This window comes from Castor canadensis, chromosome 13 (assembly GCF_047511655.1).
Source record: "Castor canadensis chromosome 13, mCasCan1.hap1v2, whole genome shotgun sequence".
NCBI classification, from domain to species: domain Eukaryota; kingdom Metazoa; phylum Chordata; class Mammalia; order Rodentia; family Castoridae; genus Castor; species Castor canadensis.
In genome coordinates this window covers 56,842,925-56,864,184 of record NC_133398.1, presented here as the reverse complement: position 1 = coordinate 56,864,184, position 21,260 = coordinate 56,842,925, and the positions used below count along the sequence as shown (strand labels likewise).

At 38.4% G+C, this 21,260-nt stretch overlaps 1 protein-coding gene across 8 annotated transcripts in view; it reads right to left on the bottom strand.

Annotated features, from left to right (window-relative positions):
* The window catches only part of Frem1 (FRAS1 related extracellular matrix 1), a 148,170-nt gene that overhangs the window by 78,880 nt on the left and 48,030 nt on the right, over positions 1-21,260 (bottom strand). For 7 of the 8 annotated variants that reach the window (XM_074051823.1, XM_074051824.1, XM_074051822.1 and 4 more), the window contains 8 exons: positions 18,928-19,059; positions 15,944-16,288; positions 15,131-15,273; positions 9,167-9,363; positions 8,331-8,421; positions 7,362-7,529; positions 4,083-4,291; positions 1,737-1,830 (listed from right to left, as the gene is read on the bottom strand). In XM_074051823.1, coding sequence (XP_073907924.1) covers positions 1,737-1,830; positions 4,083-4,291; positions 7,362-7,529; positions 8,331-8,421; positions 9,167-9,363; positions 15,131-15,273; positions 15,944-16,288; positions 18,928-19,059 — 1,379 coding nt within the window. The remainder of the gene's footprint in view (positions 1-1,736; positions 1,831-4,082; positions 4,292-7,361; positions 7,530-8,330; positions 8,422-9,166; positions 9,364-15,130; positions 15,274-15,943; positions 16,289-18,927; positions 19,060-21,260) is intronic. The other variant, XR_012440433.1, reaches the window with a different exon arrangement.

The window sequence follows — 21,260 nt, the reverse complement described above, 5'->3', positions numbered from 1 at the left end:
ATTACGAATTACCCACTGGTAACCCATAACTCATAGTCACAATGACAGGCATTTTCAATCTTCCAGACACACAAAACAATAGCCATGGAATTTGGCCAAGCAGTCGATGTCTTTCAACTTTCCCATATGTACATCGTACAAGGAATGTCCCACGTGGGAGACATTTTAGGGAGGAATGGGAGAATGTGGTTATGGTTTGGGACTCAAAACTCTCTCATTTGCTTCCAAACAGACAAAATATAAATGTAATATAAAACACTCCTCACCCAAACCCCTATATTCCTTCATTAAATTCACACATATTCCAGATGACTTCTGGTCCTTGTGATCTGATGCATATATATTCATGATATCAAAGTTATTTTTATTTCAAATTACTTGGTGATTTCAAAGTTTCCCTCCACCCTCAACTTCCTGCCACCCGGGAAGTTTCTCTGGGCTCACAATGAGCCACAGCTGCATTTCCAGCCGGAGTTACATGTGAAACTCCATAACCATTCAATCAACACCAGGTTTCAATTTGACAAAATGTTCTACTGTCACTTTCATGAAAATAAAGCTCTAAGTAGAAAGGAAGGAAAGCAATCCTAACTCTCTGGATTTAAAAAGACCATGTAGAAGTTTGAAAAGCACATCCTCTAGATGGGAATTAAGGGCATTCCTCCGTGGAGTTCACAGCTTAGTGTGCATGGCAATGTTCTTCTTTATTGTTGTTCTTTTGGTTTTGGGAGTTAAGTCTGTGAATCTACTCAACACTTCAGCCAAAGTGATGTTTTACAAATGTTTTTCAAGTTGCTGCCCTTCAGGGACCTTGATGGCTTCCCAGTGCTTTTCTAGGAGTCTCTAGCTCATCCATGCCATGGACTGCCTCTGTTACTCCACTCCAATTTCACCCCAAAGGCCTTTGCTCCATTGCTTGCCCCTGCTCAACTGGCTCTGTCCCCAACTCCTTCCTCAGCTAATGCCTGCCTCAAGTTCAATGTGGATTTTTCAGGGTAAACTTCCTTGACCACTCAGTCTAATTTAGAGGCTTCTATTATTCTCTTTTAGCATCCTGTTAATTTATAAAACATGTATAAATTTTAATTGGTTAATCGTCTTGGTGATGATCTGTTTGACGCCTGTCTTCATCCTTGATCTGCTATCTCTACAAGAACAGCCACCCTGCTCATATTGGTCATCACAGATTTCCAAGTGTACATATCTCCCAAGCATAATATTCCATAATTAAGAATATTCCTTTTGAGTAAAAAAAAAAAATCACAAACATTTGCCTAAAAAGTGTGTCTATGATTTGCAAAGTCCATGTCCCTTTATTTAAAAGTAGCAATAAACAGGAAGGGGGAAAGAGGGAGGAAGAGGGAAGGAGGGAGGGAGGGAGGGAAGGAGGGAAGGAAGAAGGGAAAGAAGAAAGGAAGGGAGGGAAATGAAGGAAGGGAGGAAGAAAGAGAAAAAGAAAAAAGAAAAGAAACTTGTACATAGAATCAATTACTTTTTAAACTAAGTATTTGGGTTTGAGGCCAGAGTTCTTCTATCTTTAAATTGGAGAGAGATACTATGTTCATTTTATCAGTAAAACCTTGTTCTCTATTTCATGGCTCAAGATATACAGAAATGTAAGCAGGCATCCTCTTGCTTTGGAGTCCGTGTGTTTTAAGTTATGTCAGGGACCCCGAGAGGTTTCCAAAACAGATGCTTTATTTTTATATGACTTAAGGAGGAAATGTTCTACCCACCTCAACATGTAGAACAAATTCTGCTGAATTTGTGCCGTCTGTGACCTCCAAGCGTATGTCATCCTGAAGAACTTCAGATCCATCATGTTGATACCTGTGGGGATAATATTTGTAGCTAATCTCTCATGAACACTGTGAGAATAAATTGAGATGTATGACACAAGAACTCTTCCATGGTTTTGGCCATGTGTTCACTAAATAGATGTAGGGATAAATAAATAAGAAAACAACAGCATAATCATGAAGTCACTGTTTAACTACGCAAGTATCCAGAAAGGTAAAATTGCTCCTCCCTGGGAAAATGTATTATATGCACTTGTAATTTGTCCCTAAATAAAAAGCAGCCTTTTAGTTGCTACTGTGGCAACAGGAACCATTTGGTGAAGCTCTGCTCACTTACAGAATACCTCGGCTGGCGCCAGAGAGACACCAAGACTGAACGGTAGACAGGGAAAAGTGGAATGCTATATGAACTTGATTCTCGCTCCTTCCCTACTCTCAAGGCGAATCCTTCTGTCTGTGTCCTGGATGTGTTAAGCTCTTCTTTAAAACCTTGGTCTATGAATTATGCATTGCCTCCCTCCCCTCAAACTTCTCTCTCCCCTTTAAAAGCTCTCTTCCTCAGTACCTATAGTCTCAACTCTGTCCCCAGTCTAACCTTGGGCCCATCGTCCTTTAATTCTCAGTCAAGTTTTTTGAAAGAACTGTCTAATTCTAAGCCTTTTGTGTACTCTTTAGCCCCTTACAGTGATGTATAATAAATTCTAAAAAGCTGTCAGATTCAATTGAGCCAAATTTGTAGCCTATCAATGATCCGTTCAAGATTTGAGTAAGGAGTGGAATCAGATCTAGGAATTGAAATGAAAGTTCCATGAAAAATGTTACAGTATATTGAACCCAGATGACATTCATCCATGGAAAAAATGCCTCAGGACTCATCTCACCAATGGGCTGGGTAGGAACTCAGGTGTGGAATTCTATCCCAATGCCAGGGAAGGACCACATCCCACTACTCCCTGCCACTCGTACACTTCACCTCCTATGCTTATTTTGCCATGTTCCAACAAAACAGATTGATGAATGACAATATACTAATCCTATTTGACTATGCTAATACCAAAGGCATGGCAGTGGAACCAAGCAGATATTCTTTAAAACCTGACTCCTCCGTGTACTAGCCAATTCCTTAACACATTTGTGCTTAGTTCTTCACCCACACTATGAGACTAGAATTAGCTAACTTGACAGGCTTGGTTACTATGGAGAGTAAATGGACTTTTAAAATTAATTGCAAATCTCTAAAAGAGTGCTTGAAATATATAGTTTTAGCAAATATTGGTGTATTTTGTTTCTATCCATCATTTACTCTTCAGAAAGAACTTCCTAAACAGATTTTTCTTTTTGCATGCTAATAAGGGCAGGGACCTAAAAAACAAAAACAGAAGGGAAAATTTAGTGGAAATAGATGAGTAGTGAAAAGAGGTCAAGAAATTGGGAGCTATAAATCTCTGATTTAACTAGACTATCAGGATTAAACTGATCTTCTTGTGCACAAGTGGTAACTATCACTGAACTTCATAGTCAAATAAGCATTTGATGCCTGACACTTCCTACCATACTTCACCAAAAGGACCAAAGCTTCCATTTGTAACTTGAATTTTTCAGTGAGAAATTAGTCAATTCATCTATCTACCTGACCATTGCTTGTAAGTAGTTTGCATTGCTTTCCAGAGAAGATGTTTTACTAAATTTTGTAGAAAAGTTTCTTGCAGAACTGCAGTAGATAGGAGAAATGGAAGGCCATGGGTGAGGAGAATTACTATAGGACAATGAGGCAGGAATTTCTCCATCCTGGGTTCTGCTCCATGGCCAACCTACCTAGCCTATCTGTGTACCCCTACCCAGTCAAGTGGAATTAAATCTTACACTAGAGATAATGATCAACAGAGCTCTATCCCAGAGTTTTCAGGGTCATGAAATTGGCTTTTCCTAGAGCCATGCTCAATTATGTAGATTAGCCTCACAGATCATTTCATTCTCTATTCATCTAGTTTGTGATATGTGCATTTGTGGCCAATTTAATATTCATGTTAATTTTGTTGCTTCAATATCCATAAGCTTATCCCTACTGCTACAACAAGCCAGAGGGAAAGAAAATGTCCAGAGGAAACGGAAAATTTTGTCACTTCCAATTTTCAATTGACCCTTGAAAGTATTACATGGCATCTTGGTATACCTGAAAGAATTCAACCAACTTCTTTCTCCTTACTCTGCCTTACAACTGACCCAGCTGAGGAACCAAGACATTTAAAGAAAAAAACAAAACAAAACACAAAAATTTCTAACCTAACTTTTAAGGTATGGAGGTCGCCCCATGAAAATGTGTTTCCTGTGTTTAGAGGAAATCCATTCAGTTCTACCCTTCCATGCAGAGGCATCTCCTGAAGAGAGAGGTGGATATTTTCCAGCAGGGTATCCATGTCTGAAACCAGAATGTTCTCTGTACTGATGATGCATTGACCTCCCTCAGCCACTCTCAGAGGGGTGGTGAACACCTAGAAAGAAGGAAGCATTCAGAGCCTTGTTTCTGAATACAGAGCTCACTAAATCAATGTAGAACTTCCAGTACCATCTTCATATGGTAATTCATTTTTCAAGGATGCAGTAAGGGGACAAATTCATAGTTATATGATTTGGTTGAAAATATTTTTATTAAATATTTCCAATTCTAAGCCTTGATGTATAGAAAAAAGCAATGCAGACCTCACTTTCTAAAAAGTTGAAAGAATCTACATTTCATTTAACTCAGAGCTGTATAGTTGAATCAGCAATTGAAGTGGTTAAAATCTGTAGTGCTAAGTTGAGGGAATAAGAACTTTCATTAGCGTGTCTATTCTCATCCCTTTGAAACACATACTCCCTAGTCTACAACAGAAGCAAAACCTTTGCCAAATTCCCCTGAAGGAAAGGATGCATCTCCTTTTTCATCCTTAGAAATTCTTAAAGACTTGGGAAGTTGATTGGATTTTCAGTTGTAGTGAGTATTTTGGAGATGAAATGAGAGCAGAGAAATTGAAGATTGGAAATTAAAGATTCCATAAGAAATAGATTTATTCAAATATCAGACTTAAAACAGTTACATACAGATCCTTATTTTGGAGAATTAGAAGACACATATGCATATTTAAGGCTTTGAGACCTAAGGTAGGAAAACCTGTTAATTTTGTTTCACCTAACATTTTTACAAATTGGTGTTACTATATGGAAATGAAAGCAATCAGATAATGTTGGGATACCAAACACTGGCTCTGAGGGCTCCTCCCAGATGACTTGGGGTGAGTGCCCTGCAATGAGAGGACACCAGGTTTTCCTAGGAAGCACCTGCTCTCCTCCAAGCAGCTGACACCTCGAGAAATAAGAATGTTCCCTGAAGAATGAGTTGGTAAAAGGGAGTGAACAGGAGGAAGTGACATCACACAAGTAGAGGAAAAGGAAGTGAGCTAGATGATGCCAAGATCTCCATTTAACAGCATTTACTCTCTCCTCCTGCCCACCAGGGCCCAATACCAGACGGATTCCATGGTCAAGGGGGCACTTGTGCATGTCTCAAGGGCAGGCCCTTGATCATGGAATCTGTGAAACTACAACTATGAGGCAGCTACTTTCTGTTCTTTACAAACTACCACCAGCAAAAGAGAACAGAAAAACTACAAACTTCTCTCCCCACCATCAGCCCCACCCCAGTCCTTCCCAGAGTCTCCCTCTCATTTTGTCAAGCCTACATTTTCATTGTAGGTTGTGCAAAGAAAACAAGGGGGCTTGTATTCAGAGAGGAGTATGGACCAAGGACCATGCTTGCCAGCCTCATTTTCCTAAGTGGTATGAATCAGTATCCCAATATGGGAATGTTTCACAAAATATACTTTATTACATTAAATGTTTTTCCAAATATGTCTTTTAGGGAAACTTGCAAAAGATAAATGCCTAAGGCAAATTTTCCCCCACTTATTAATCATTGACTTTCAGCCCCACTGTTCAGTTTTCTGGGACTCCAGGTTAATCATGGATTATCACTCAATCCAGCTCTCTGTGGACATTTCTTATCAGAGAACTACTTCTGTGGTTTCTTTCACTAAGGCTAAATTAATTTTATTTCTAATATTCTCAGGTCTTTGAACTACTATTTCATTTGTCCCACACATTGTAAACAAAAGAGAAAAGACACCATGCCATTTTAGTCCCAAGTCTTCCTAACTATTCCATCTCCCTGCAAATGAAAGTAACTTTTCTTTTTACCCTTATGGCTTCCTCCATAGTTCATCCTTCTCTAGTAAGACTCCTGGATGTAAAGAATATTTCTCCATGATTGTTCTAGGAAAAGCTTGACTTCCTTAGATGTTATGCTACTTTAGGGACTGTACCTCATATATGGAAAAGGGTGTTCTGACTCAAATCTAATCAAGTTAACTCCACAGACATTCTAAACCATTTCCAACACAGGGAACACGATCTAGTCTTTCATATGGCAGGTGTCACAGAATGGGGCTAATTCAGATTCCTTGGTGTGAATTTTTTAGTGCATTTTCTACCAGAAATTGCAAGCTCACCAGTCTGAAAGGTCAGGCCATGATGCAAATAAGTGAGGTGACTTGGTGGGGACTTTAGTGGGTAAAAAGCACACCCTGTCCCACAACTACATTAAGGTATTTGGACTTGATGTTGTTAGAGCTTTCATAATTTCAAGAGAAACCCCGAGTCAGATGTGCTAGGAAATCTGTTGGACTGTAAATGTCAGCACGTGCTATTTTAAAATATTCTTTAGCCCTTTCAGACCACTTGTGCACATTGGGTAAGCTACTTGGGCCTGCAAGTATGCCCTCTGCTTTAGACAGGTATAGAACTGGGGAGGAGTGGCCAAGAAAGAGAACTCCAGGGCTGGCTGTATTCCAGGTAAATACCTGGGAGAGTGACCTCTTTCCTTAGGGGTGAGGTTTGGGGAGGCTCTGGGTCCCTTTGCCTCATAAGGACTGGGAAATTCTCCTTTGTCTTCCCACTTTTAAGGGAAAAAATCGTCTCAATAATAGTCACACTAATCAACTGTAACCCTCTGAAGGGGAAGATGGGGGAGGGTGTGGAACAATCTGCGATGCAAATCTCAGATTATAGAGAGACAAGGTAGCATTGCCTTTCAGTTCAATTTTCAAGAAAAACCCAAGTCCTTTAAGACTTACATAAACACTGGGCAGTGGGACAGGGTAGGACAAAAGGATCCATTTAAATTCATTTTAGAAAATTAAAGAGCTTCTTTGGATTACACAGCAGAATAATTGGCCTATGGTGAGAGCAAATAAACTCTTCTGGTTGCTAAGAGACCCATAATTTAATCCCCTTCCCCTGATCAACATGTGAAGTTCAGCATAAAGAAAAGGAAATGAAAGAGATTTTGATAAACCTTTGAAAATAATGTCAAACTCAGCAACTGGAAAATCTTACCTTTCAGATAGTAAGACCTATGGGCAGTCAAGGAGTCCCCACACCTTGCTTTTTTTTTTTTTTACACTATAGCCAAACAGTCTTTTCTTTCTTTCTCTCCTTTTCATCCTCCATATCAAACATTGTTCATACCTCAGGAACTTGATCATCCACTGGAAGAATCGTAATGTTAAAGCAGATCCCATGCAAAGTGCCACCATGTTGGTTACTGACGGAAACTGTGAACTGGACATGTTGGAGGTGGGGGCCTATATCTTGCATGGGTGGCAAGTAGGCCACTTTCAAATGGTTCACAGCATGCTGCAAAGCAAATTGAGATGGACATTTGGGTGTTGATTTCCAACAATCTGAAACTTCCAGAGAACTAGGTCCAAGACAAATGCAGTGTTAATTGCTATTAAACACCATAAATACCATCACTAATTGAAAGATTCCCCAAAGCTCTATTTTATAAATCACATTTTTTATGCATAAGGAAAAGTGACAAAGAAATTAAGTAAATATGTCAAGTGTTTGTAGACAGCCAACTCTATAAAAGACAAGAACTTTTATTTCAACCCAGAGCTACTCCATACTAGCTAGATGGTCAAGCTGCTTAAACTTGCTAGGTCTCTTTTCTTTATCTGTAAAAAAGAATAAAGTAATAGTACATATAACTGGGATGGACATACTCATTTACAACCTCTCACTACAGAAAAGGGGCATGACCCTGTCAATACCATGATTCCAGCTTCCAGAACAAGGAGAAGGTAAATCACTATTGTTTTAAACTGCTCAGTTTGTGAAACTTTATTATGTCAATCAGAATTTGGCAAAATAAAAACATATAAATGGGGACCCTGAGTTTAAATTCTGCTACTGGCAAAACAATGCAAAAAAAAGTATTGAATTATAATAAGATTTGGTATCATATTCAACTTGATAAAGTGCTTTTGAGTATATGTCACATGCTTAGTGGAAATGTACAAGCAGAAAGAGTATAGACACAGAGCATTTGTAGCAGATGCCTATGGTCAACAGTCTCAGCTTCAACACTAGGCATGCCACATTTTCTCAAGGACACTTAGGTCACATTTGTCAACATTTTACAAATCATCATACCTGAGTAAATGACCTCAGCCCCAGGGCTACAGGGTTTTTGGTTAGTTTTGGTATGCTGTCCACCATGAATAACTTTCCAGCATCCAAGTGTCTAAAGAGAAATACAGGACAACTCATCAGCTAATTTTCCAGCTAAGAAAAACTAAATCAAAGCCAGTCAATGGTGAAGCACATGTATAATCCCAGCACCGAAGAGATGGAGAGAGGAGGATCAAGAGTTCCAAGCCAGTCCAAGCTACAAAGAGCGACCCTGTCTCAAAAAAACAAAACAGAACAGAAGTGTCAATTCAAACAGGCCATAAGCAAATTTTCAAAAACTAAAAGACCTGATTACAGGAAAAATCAGATGCTCCTTCTTTATGTTGGGGACTTCTAACCTTATTTCTGTATCATGATTGGCACATTCATCGTAACTACAAAAGTATGTCCAAAAATTTTTGCTGTGTCATTGAGAAAAATGTTTCTGTGTCATCCTAAAAATGTTTCCTTGCTATCATGTACGTGATATTAGCCTAAGCAATTCTCGTGCTACTTTTCTGAACTGAGATCATAGAATATAACCATTTCATGACCTGTAATATCTAAAAATAATGTTACAAAGATTGCAACAAATTTAACTAAGAAGAAAAGTAAGTATCCTCTTAGCAAATGGGAATAAAAGACTGTTTAATACAGCTTTTGCAGGGAGGAATGAGACAGTTGAGATAAAGTAAATGCTGAATTGGTATAAGTTCATGTCTGACCAATAAAGCACTTGAATCCTAGCACTATATACTGATACTTTTGACTCTCCAATCCTAGAATCAATGGACCAAATGATGACTTTTCAAAAATACCTGTGGCCAAAGGAGAAAAATGGAGGAGTCGTTATCGTGTAGAGCAACTCTCCATCAGATGATTCTGTATCCAGGAAATGTAGATGCTTCTTTGTTATGTAGGCCACCTCCGTTTCCTTAACAACCAAATGCCGAGAAACTCCAGGAGCCTCTTTTGGAAGCTGGTCACCCACTGGTGTGATATGGATCATCACCACCTGGAATGAAAACATCTGTACTGTTCACTCAAAATACCAAGATGACACCAAAAAGAATGTTCCACCATTACCTAATTACTGGGAAGATGATTTTCAAAGTTATCATTTATATCATTTATTTATAGTATAATTTATACTTCCGTCCAATGAGTCAGGAGCTACTAAGAGTGTGAGCTAAAAAAGGAGCAGCCTTTACTCATTGGATATTATATTTTAAGAATATAATTATTACAATTACAGTTTATTCATTCAGGAGTGCTATAGAATGAGCACATAAAACACAAGGTATGTTACTGTGTTTTTCTATCTTCCTTCTTGCAATAACCTGTGCTTTCGATACCTCTCTCTACATAGTCATTGATCCCAGGACCCTTGATATAACTCTTGATTCCTTCTTCTCCAGTCACATATAACACATCACCAAGTTTCTACTGTAAAATTTCCTCTGTAGAGGCAATGCCAACCCTCAGGTGACATTCCTACTGATCCTGACCTAGCTTGCATATTTTCTCCCTCATGTGACAGCCTTCCATTACTCCTAATCTCACCGTAAATGTCTATTGTGTTATCTTGTGTGTGTGTGTGTGCGTGTGTGGTACTGGGGTTTGAACTCAGGGCCTCATGCTTGCTAGGCAGGTGCTCTACCACTTGACCACAGCCCTTTCCTGTGTTGGTTATTTTCAAGATAGGGTGTCACAAACTATTTGCCTGGGCTGGCCAAAACCGCAATCCACCCCCATCTCTGCCTCCTGAGTAGCTAGGATTACAGGTATGAGCCACCAGAGTCAGCTTCTACTGTTATCTTAAGAATACATAATTCATTAATTCATCTCCTCAAAAAAATTTAAACAACCACCAAGGAAGTATAAAGCTATTCATACTCTTTACCCTGGCATCCAATATCCTTCACAGTTTAGGTGCTCTCTTTCTTGACTTTATTTTTTACTGTCGCTCAGCATTAATCCAGCAACCTAGTTACATGCAGTGGTCATGTCCTTGTCCTCAAGGACACTCCTGCTTGCCGCCATGTTGTTCCTTCCATTTCTAATGCTTTGCTCTTGCTTTCTCTAGCAATCTGAGTCTTCCTCACCCTTACAAGTTCTTAAAACCCTTCAATTTTTCAGTTGGAATTAACTGTTCCTGAATTTTGTTTATCCCTGGCTATAGTTTGAATGTTTGTGTCTCCTCCAAAATTCATGTTAAAATTTAATCCCAGGGTATCAGTATGGATGTAGGGCTTTCAGGAGGTGATTAGGCCATTATAAGGCCTCTGCTCTCGTGAAGGGATGAGTGCCTTATTAAAGGGCCTGAGGGGGTGAACTCGCCCTTCTGACTTGGGAGGACACAGCATTTGCACCTCCAGAGGATGCAGGACCATTAGCCATCTAGGAAGCAAAGAGCAGCCCTCATCAAACATCAAAACTACTGGAGTCTTGATCCCAGACTTCCTAGCCTTTGGAACTGTGAGAAATACATTTTTATGATTTATGAATTACCCAGTCTGGGGAATTTTGTTATAGCATAGATGAACAAAGGCACCCCTCGGATAAAATACTTATTTAATTGTTTATATTATTAATTTACATGTCAATCTTTCTCTTAGACTGAAAGTTCCACAAGATTTGAGAGTAAACAGTTGAAGTCTCTGGTGTACAACTTATCTACTAGCAGCTATTTGAACTTGAACAAGTTACCAACTTTTAGACAACAATTTTCTTATTTGTAAGTCAAGCACAATATTAACAACCTTACAGAATTCTGCAAAGATCAGATATTACCATGTAGATAAAATGTCTGGCGTGCAGTAGGTGCCCAATAAATATTACACTCATTTTTGCATTCCACAATATCTGGTACAATACTTCATCAGTGTTGCTAAGTGAATGAGACAACAGGCCCTGTTTGTAATTTTAAGTAGTCATAAGGGACATTCATGGGTTTGGATCATGCTAAATTGTAAGAAAGATTGGGCAAACAGCTTTTATCATTATAGTTACTTCTTTAGAGTAATTCATGACTCGTTACAAGAAAGCTATTATTTTCTCTCTCTCTGCAATGGTTCCTTGCTTGGCATTGGAGGTCATTGCACAAAGCCACATGAAAGCATTCTTACACTGGTTTTGATTTATTTTGATGTTGCCACCAAAGCACAGATTGGCAATGACAATTTTGTCCTCAACAGCAGTGTTTCCAACATACAATTAAATTGTCATACAAAGCAGAAACTAAAACACGGTAAAATTTACTGTGATATAAAAAAGACTTAAGTATCAACTTGTCAACCTATAAACAATGCTCTCTGAAGGCAGCCATTTAACCCTTTGGGAACAAAGATTTTCCTTTCTGTACAAAAGGCATCATAACAATGACAATTATAATGAAATATTATCATGATCAAATAAGATAGTAGCACTGTGAGTACCTAGTACTTAGTAGGTGCTCAATAAATTAATTTCTCATCTCTATCCTTTCATTACATTTATAAAAGCTTATGGCATGTTTGCTATCCATTACAAAAGCACTTCAATAATTAAAAAACTAAAGTCAGTTATCAAAATAAAGACACACAATAACAATCATTTCTCAAGTCTCCTGGAATCTGTGTCATGATTTTTTTTCCCAATTATAGTATTTTGCTAATCTACAAACTTCAGAAATTCTCTATGGGACCTCCCAGACAAAGTGTGGATCAGCGAGTCTCTACTTAATTGAAAAACTGGATTTAATAAGGAAACAATAGTTATTGTGCCTTCAGAGAGACCATTTTCCATGCTAATTTATTCTCCAATGTGTTCTTTATGAAAATGAATGTACAGCATGCATTTCTATACCCCTGTAGTAATTCTTGGTGAGCTCATTTTTCAACATGCTTTATGATTGTCTGAGTTGATGTATCTTTACACATTTATGCATGTTCAGACAATTAGACTATGTGTGTGTCTATGGGTAAGAAAAATCATATTTTAACAAACTCCACAGAGAAATAAAGCATTCTCATTGTAATGAAATCTAGTTGTAACAAAGACATAATTAAACACCCAGTCCCAAGCAAGGAGAAGAGAACTAGAGCTCAGACCAACTGCTAGACTCATTTGCTCTCTGCCCAAGTCCCACTAGTGTACCAATGGCCACAAGCACACATAGACAGACTTATAAGGAATCAGAATGTAAAATGAGAAATCTGACCTTGACAAAATGACAAAGGCTGACCTTGAGCTTCAGATTCAGGCTCCAATAGGATACTCTACCAGCTGGTATTTTGTAGACCTGAATTCCTGATCCTTCCTTTGCCCTCAGCTCTGATTCTCACCTGCTCTTTGTTTTGCGTCTCTCTTTGAAAATGTCTAGCATTACTTCTGATCCCCAGGAACCACTTCCAATGCTAGTTTTTCCCATTTTACTGGGTACAGTAGTTTTGTGTGAGTTTTTAGAGAAACACACTAAATATTTTTTTGGACAAGATGGATTTAAAATGCTGATGCGATAAACATGTAGAAATGTTGATAGAAAGGTAGCTACATACATAAGTCTAAACTGGAGATGTAGTCATTCTCTAATATCCATGGGAAAGAGGTTCCAGGATCACCTCTTGGATGCTCAAGTTCCTTATATAAATTGATGCCCTCTATGTAGATAACCCATGCACATTCTTCTACATACTTCATGTATTTATTTTGCTCATTTTCTTTTTTTGTTTTCATACCCAGGCTGGCCTCAAACTCATAATCCTCCTGCCTCAACCTACTGAATAAATGGTATTGAAGCATGTGCCTCTGCACCCAGCATCTTGCATACTTTTAAATCATTTCCAGATGACTTACAATACCTAACACCTAATGTAATGCAAATGATACGTAAATTGTGGTTATACAGTGCAATGGCATGTTCAGTACAGATGCAACTTTTTTCTAAAATTCTCTATTCTCAGTTGGCTGAATCTGTGGGCGTGACTGTATTTAGGAGTCAGAGAATACATGGTACATGAAGACAGAGCACATTTGTAGAGCTCTCTGTTTCTCTCTCTCTCTCTATCTCTCTCTCTGGGCATAAATTTTTATAAATGGAAGTATAGGAAAACATGATTATGATCTCTTTCAAATCCTACCCATAATAGGGAATAAATTTATAATCAGATCTGAAGTACTCATCTGACTTATTTGCCCAGATTTAGAAACAACTGTTTTGATATTTTTTACTACCTTGGTCTTTATTATACAGGCATCATGATTTGTGTGTATAAAATACATGATTTACAAAATATATAACAACCAAAAAGGAAAAAAAAAAGACCAAGTCCTGACATTTCTACTTGTAAAGACATAGAGTCTGCTAAAAGGACTTGAAACATAGCTCGATTGAGTACATATCCAAAAGGTTCAGAAATAAGTCCTAGTAATAGTTGCCATTTTTTCAGATGTAAAAATAGCTTCTATTTACTTATTCTTCTTATATTATACTTATGCTAAAAATTATAAAGTTACAGTAATCATGACATTTCATCCCTAAATACTTTAGTATTTATCTCTTTATGATTTTTCTCAAAGTCATTTTATGTAGCCTCTTCAAAAAAAAGGAACACCAAGAAATCTCGGTATTTAAAATGGTAGTGAACAATGAATTTAACTACACTTAAAATACATCAGTGGGCTTTCTTCCTTACTATAGTTACCATTTTGAACTATTAAGCCAACTAAGGTCTCAAGCAATAATTTAACCCAGAATTGGCATGTAATACATTGATGAAAAAAAAAAGTGCTGTTATTTGAAAAGGAGTTGACTTGTTAGTCAAAAAAAAGCAGATGAATTAAGAGTTTTCTCATTCACTCCCATTCCTTTTTAAAAAGATCCACTACTTCCTTCAGAGTCTGAGCTTTCAGACATCATTATTTCTGATCATTCCCTTCCATTATACTCAACAGATAAGCAGTTCAATCTTGTAAGTGTCAGCTAGTGTCAGTAACTGTGACATTACGAGAAAGCATTTCATGGAACAGGACAGATGCCTTAGGGGTTGAGATTTTCTTACATCCATACACATACTTCCTTCTAAGACAATAGAATATAAAATTCCTAGCAAAAAAATATTGTACATAGCAGGACATCACTTAATTTCAACTCTTTTTTTGTGACCCTGACTCTCTTGCAAGTTTACTCTTTTATAACTGTCCACACATTACATTTTCTGTAATTTCTGTATGATAATGTTTGCTTAATCCTATTTCCTCTTTCTATAGATGTAAATTATAACCTGTAGTGGTAGTAAAACTTAAATCTTCAAAACAATAAAGAATAGCTCTTTTATTTACTAAAATAAAAGAAAACTTAGCACTTTATAAGTATTATATCACTTGCCCTCACAATAACTCTATAAGGAAGATTCTGTTTCATAGACAAGGAAAGAGGGGTACAGGTTGGTCAGTGTCACAGTCAGAAGGAAAACTCAGGCAGTCTAACCCCTAGAGTCTATACTTCAACCACTACATATAAAATAAGGGTTTTCTCAGGTGTTAGGAAGTAAGCAAATTTTTTGAAGTAGTCAATAAAAATATTATTATTATTTAATAATAATTTTAGAAGCACTGAATACGTAGAAATTTATAAAACTCTTTAGATGGTCCTATTGCAAAGAGATTGCTTTTTTTGCTTATTCCATTGCATCTCAAACTTTGAACCTCAAAACCTATTTTTATGTAGTTTTAAATAACAGCTTCAAGAGCTAATATCAGTATACAAAATGTTGGGAAGGTATTTAGAAGTAGTCTCTCACCTGTGGCACTGAGAGATTTGGAGGTTTGTGACTGTCCCACAGAACAAATTCAAATGAATCTTCAAAGATTTCTCCACCGAAGTGACGATAGTAAATGATTCCATTAAACAGGTCCCTCTGAAGGAAGCCAGGGACAGGATAGCCTGGTGAGTCCACAAAACACCACACATATTTAAGTGTCAGAGCATAATGATACAGGACTCATCTCCAAAAGTCTTCTCTGTCTAGTGTGTTGATACATCCAAGAATCTTCAGTACGTGGTTTTAGCAAAGCTTATAAATAATAGAGTAGAAAAGCTAAAATTGCTACTCTTGTCTTAATATGTAGAAAAAAATAGCATTGGAAAGATAATACCAAGACACATGGTCTTATTTGAGATATACAAAGTAACACTTCTTACTTGATCTCTATTTTGTCAAACTTCTGACTTAACCTACTTTACAAATGATCTTATCAAAATGTAAGCAAAAACTATTCATGAAATCACTTTACTAATCATCAAAAATGGGCCAAATATCTCCCTCTCAGACTTGTTTCATCACCTTGCTTGTACAACTTAACTTTTCATAGTATATTGGTTTCCTTGACACTCAGATCTAGACCCTTCTAGATGCACAACCTTAGGTATATTAACTTAGCTTATTGAGTCTCAGGTTTCCTTTGTATAAAATGGAAGCAATAATAGCATCTTACTTCATAAAAATGTGATGCCCACCTTAGCACAAATTCTGACTCAACTTCAGCAAACTCATAGGAAGTTCTCTAAGGAAGAATCAATTCAATTCAAACAATCTTAACTGCCTAGAACTTACCTATCAGTCCTGGCCCTGGCTTCTTCATGATCTCTCCAGCCTCTGGAGGCTTTGTGATATTAAAGAAGATGTAGTCGTCACTGGAGTCCATGTCTGATGCTCTCAACATGGACCCCTGGATCAGGACAGTCTGCCCCTCCTCCAGTTCAACCACAACATTGGTTATAAGGAATGGCGGACTATCATCTTTGGGCAAGATGTTGATAGGAAACTTGTGACGGGTACTGTGATGGCCATCAAATATCCTGAAGATCACAAAGTCTTTGGTGGAATCGCTGTCATCGTGATGATAGCGAACAACTCCAGCTTGAAGGTCAGCTACAGTGAAGAGGAAACCTTTTCCCCCTGGTGGAGAGAGCAGACATGGGGTCAACTCAGTGAGGGAGCAGAGGTAGCAGCTGCAGGGAGGCATCACTACAGGAAATGGTGCTACCTGCAGTTCTCTCACCCAGAAAAACAACACAGAAGCTGCTTGACTGAATGATGGGGTTCCACCTTAATAAACCATCATAAGCCAAAAATGCATTGTCTTCCCCAATAAACCTCTCATGAAGTAAAAAATTATAAGTCAGGAACTGTCTCTAGATTAAGTGGGCACCAGGACACCACATCCGGTTTTGAATACTGACTCTGACACTTATTCACTGTGTGGACTTGGGCTTGGCATTTAATTTATTTGAGATTCACCTGTAAAACAAGGATAATAATACTGCAATGCTTAACTTTATGTGGTAACTAGCCTAAGAGATGCCAGATAGCTATGAAAATGTTATTTCTGACAGGTTCTATGATAACAGTATTTCTGGAAGAGAGTAGCACTTGAGCCAGTAGACTGAGTTAAGATCTGCTCTCACTAATGTAGGTGGGCATTGTTCATTTGGTTAAGGACCCAAATAGGACAAAAAGGCAAAAGAAGGGTGAAGTCTTTTTCTGTCTTTTTTTTTTTCTGGTGCTGAAGATTGAACCCAGAGCCTTATGCACACTAGACAAGATCTCTATCACTGAGTTATAATCCCTAGCCTAATTCTCTCTCTCTCTCTCTCTCTCTCTCTCTCTCTCTCTCTCTCTCATTGGAATTTCCATTTTCTCTCACTCTCAGACATTAGAGTTCCTGGTTCTTGGACCAGTAGACTCTGTGACTCATACCAGCCACCCTACCTACAACCCACCCCAGTTGCTTCCCAGACCTTTGGTGTAGGACTGGGTGTTATACCATCAGCCGCCTTTGCTCTCAGGCCTTGGACTAGGACTGAAATCCATCATGGGATTTTCTGGTTCTCCATCTGATCATGAGATGTCACCCTCCATGTTTGCTCTTGTATATATTAGAATACTTCCTATTGGTTTTGCTTCTCTGCAGAACCCTGGTGAATATGAACACCTACCTATATTCCATACCAAAGATGAGAGGACACAAACAACAGTAAACCTCAATAAATGTTGGTTATTACTCAGTTTATTGTTATCCTCTTACATGTCAGAAGCACTTGAAATAGTGTTGGTAAACCAGCAGCATCAACACCATCTGGGGAACTGTCAGAAAAGTTTGAGAATCACTGGCTTAAAGGCCAGGAGTAGAGTTTGAATGTCAAACACAGTGGGCTTAAATTCCTGTCCTGCCACTTTCTAGGTGTATGATCTTAGGCGAGTCAACTTCCCTAATCTCAGCTTCCCCTTTTGTAAAATTGGAATTATGATAGTTTCTCAGTTCATAAGATTGATATGAGAAAAAGAAGATAAAATATGTAGAATTATTGGCACAAAGTAAAGGGTTAATAAATGCCAGTATTATTGTGTACCTCCTCCCATCCCAGAACAGCATTGCCTATGGGCTGACTACCTCTCCCAATAGCATTTCTGCAGTATTAATAAACATTGCTTCATTTTCTGCATTGGCTACTATAATTCTTATCATAAGTTGTCTCCTCATACCACATGGCTGTGTAAAAGACCTCAGGGGAATAAATGATTGAACACTTGTGTAACAGTGGACACAGTATTTACTTGCTCAACAGTCACTTTCTGCTTCTTCCTCTGCCAGAATCTTGGTTTTATTTGGCATGACAACATAACCCTCAGGTTCTTGGACTCCACTGCACCAAAGGGCTGTATGTGACATAGTTTGGTGAAGAGACGTAAGTGGAAGTTGTGTTGGGCTCCTGGAAACGGGTGTTAAAGGCAGCAAGCTTAGATGGCATGACTTCTTCCATTGTCCCTTCAATCTCATCCAGACTCAAAGACATGGAGAAAATAAGTGTAATTTTTAAGCCACTGTCATTGAGCTGCTCTGGCATGGACTGACACACCCAGTTTTTAACTGGGCTGTCCTGGGGTTAGGCAGGAGAATTTATCATCATTTATTCTTTTTGAAATTTCAGAACTCCCTAACCACAAATGCTGACAAATGAGAGCTCTCTTTTTGCTTTACAGTTAGGCAAACTAAGAGGATTATTGAATTAAATTCTCTGAGCTCATTACCAGGAACAGATTACTTTATCATAAACCATGAATACTATTTTTATTAGGACTATTGCCTTATTAACTACTCTCCTTATAATTATAATAATTATAAATTTGTTTCTTTTAAACTATGGCAACTAATAATAACAACAGTATTACTAAAGTATTAACATTTTTTCTCTTTTTCCATGTACTTCTCTGAAGTGTGGACAGAGAGGGAAATATTTTGTCCTCCAATTGGGAAAAGATATGGATTTAAGACCATATCTGGAAGGAGTTCTACACAGCATGCAGAAGCAAAACTGAGGCTCAAATAATGAGCCAGTCATAAGACCACTCTTAAATAGTCACACTTTGATTTGACTATTCTACCCAAAAGTTGATGGTTCCAAATTTTCCAGATACGACAATTTTAGGTAGAAATGGGGCCCAAGAGATGCTATGGATGTCCTGCTAAATATGACTTGCTTTATGATAAAATACTTCTTGTGTTCTTTTCCAGATTGTGCAGAAAGATTACTCACCTCTTACTGTAAGCCGTCCATGATGTAGGCCGTCAACGGTGACCAACTGGACAGCACCAATGTCATCATTGTCAACAACCTGAAACTGTTCCCAAGTGATGGCCCGAGACTGCCCTTCCAGGAGACTCAGACCTGCAGGAGAATGCAGGAAAGCATTTGGCAAAGTTCTGTGGCATCCACCTATTCTGCTTAGGAAAAAATTAGTGAATTTTCACGTATGAAACTATCTGAAAATTATTTCTTCAAAAGCTTTTCATGAAACTTAAATATAGCTGTGGTTTAAGTAATATTTTTATTTTTTTAGTTTATTTTATTGTATTTATTTCTTTATTTTTGGTGGTACTGAGATTCGAGCTCAGGGTGCCTTGTGCTTGATATGCAAGTACTCTACCACTTGAGCCATGCCCTCAGTCCTTTAAAGTTATTTTTCAGATAGCATCTTGCACTTTGCACCTGCCTTGGACCATAATCCTCCTACCACTGCCTCCTGAGTAGCTGAAATTACAGGCATGCACCATTACATCCAGTTTGTTGAGCTGGGGTCTGAACAAATTGGAACTGTGAAACTCCCAATCTCTACTTCCCAAGTAATGGATTACAGGCATGAGCCACCATGCCTGCACCAATGCTTTTATTTTTAGTACTACTAATTCCAATCTAAACTGTTCCTTACAATGTATCTTTATGAAGTTTGGTGGTGCCAAAAAAGTAAATACTGAAGGAAAGAACAGATGCTATGTTCATAGTGTACTCTAGTTTTTAAAAATCCACAGAGAACTTTTTTCAAAGGCTACAACCACATAGTTTAAGTAGACAAGAGTCAGAATTGCTTTCACATATAATTTATGAGAGCACACATAACACATAGCATGGAGAATGTACAGTGGTTCAACACAGTCCTATAGAGATACTGTGCCTGGGGACATTTGAGGACATTTATGAAGTGCCCCATACTTTGCAAAGGATGGATTTTCATTTAAACTCTAATAAAAGAGGAATTTCTGTAACTGAAGATTAAAATAAAGCCTACTCCTTGGACTCAGCATGCCAGAGGAAATCTGTGGAGAGAGATTTGTTCGCTGAACAAGAACAAACAAAACAAGAACAACACAAAGTCTGGACTAAATGCTCAAGTTACAGATGGGGAGCTACAGCATCTCATCACACATCCCATCACTCAACAGAGCTGAAACCAACAGGGGACTCACCTCCTTCCCCTCCCCCACACACCTCAACTCTTCGCAAGACTCAGTGGCTCCATTCCCATCTCCTTCCTGGAGACAATGACACTACGAGCTAACCATACTGAAAAGTTGTGGCCAGCTCAGCCATACCATCTGCTGTAGTTTGAATGGTCAATGGCTTCCAACAGCCCTTGTGTTAAAAGTCTTGGTCTCTACGTTCATGGGACTGAGAGATGGTAGAAGCTTTAGGAAGTGGAGGTCTTTAGGTCATTGGTGCATGTCCTTGAAGGATACTGTGAAACCCTGGCCTCTTCTCCCTGTGTCTTTTTGCTTCCTGGCCATGAAGGTAGCTTTTACTCTACTGTGCACTCCGCCATAATGTTCTGCCTTGCTACAGGCTCAAAGCAATGTGTCCACTGATCGTGGACTGGAACTTCTAAAACTGTGAGCCAAAATAAACCTTTCCCCTTTTTTAAGTTGATTATCTCAGGCATTTGTTTTAGTGACATAAAGCAGACTAACATCCACCTTTTCATTTGCTTCTCCCCTTACTCTTTTTTTCAATGTAGGGCTATTACATATGATGTGGCTCGGGCTGTTTTCTTAGAGAAACTGAGCTAAGACATACAATAGAGACTGAAAGAAAAAAGAGGGAGAAAAGTAGGAAGGAGGGAGGGAGGAAGGAGGAAGACAGGCAAAGAAGAGGGGAAGAGAAAAGGAGAGGAAGGGAGGAGCACAGGAAGGTAGAGAAGAAGGAAGAGAGGAAAGAAAGAGAGGGAGAGAGAAAGGAAGGGAGGGAAGGAAGGAACAATGGAGAGAGAGAGGACAGTAAGAAGAGAGGAAGGACAAGCACACACAAAAAGTCTCCATGAGTGACAGTAGGGTTCGGGGCAGGGGGGAGGTTGGTGGTACTGGGCATTGAACCTAGTTCATGGATTTTTAAGTCACAAGTGCACAGTACAGCACATGATAAGCCATCATGGAAGCCACCAAGAAGCAACCAAGACTAGAAATTCACATAGCAAACCATTAACAGTGGTTATACCTTTGTGATGGAAAAAATGAATAATTTTCATTCTATTTATTGCATTCTCCAAATTTTCAATTATAGCATATACTAGATTAATAATAAGTCTAAAAAATTCATTT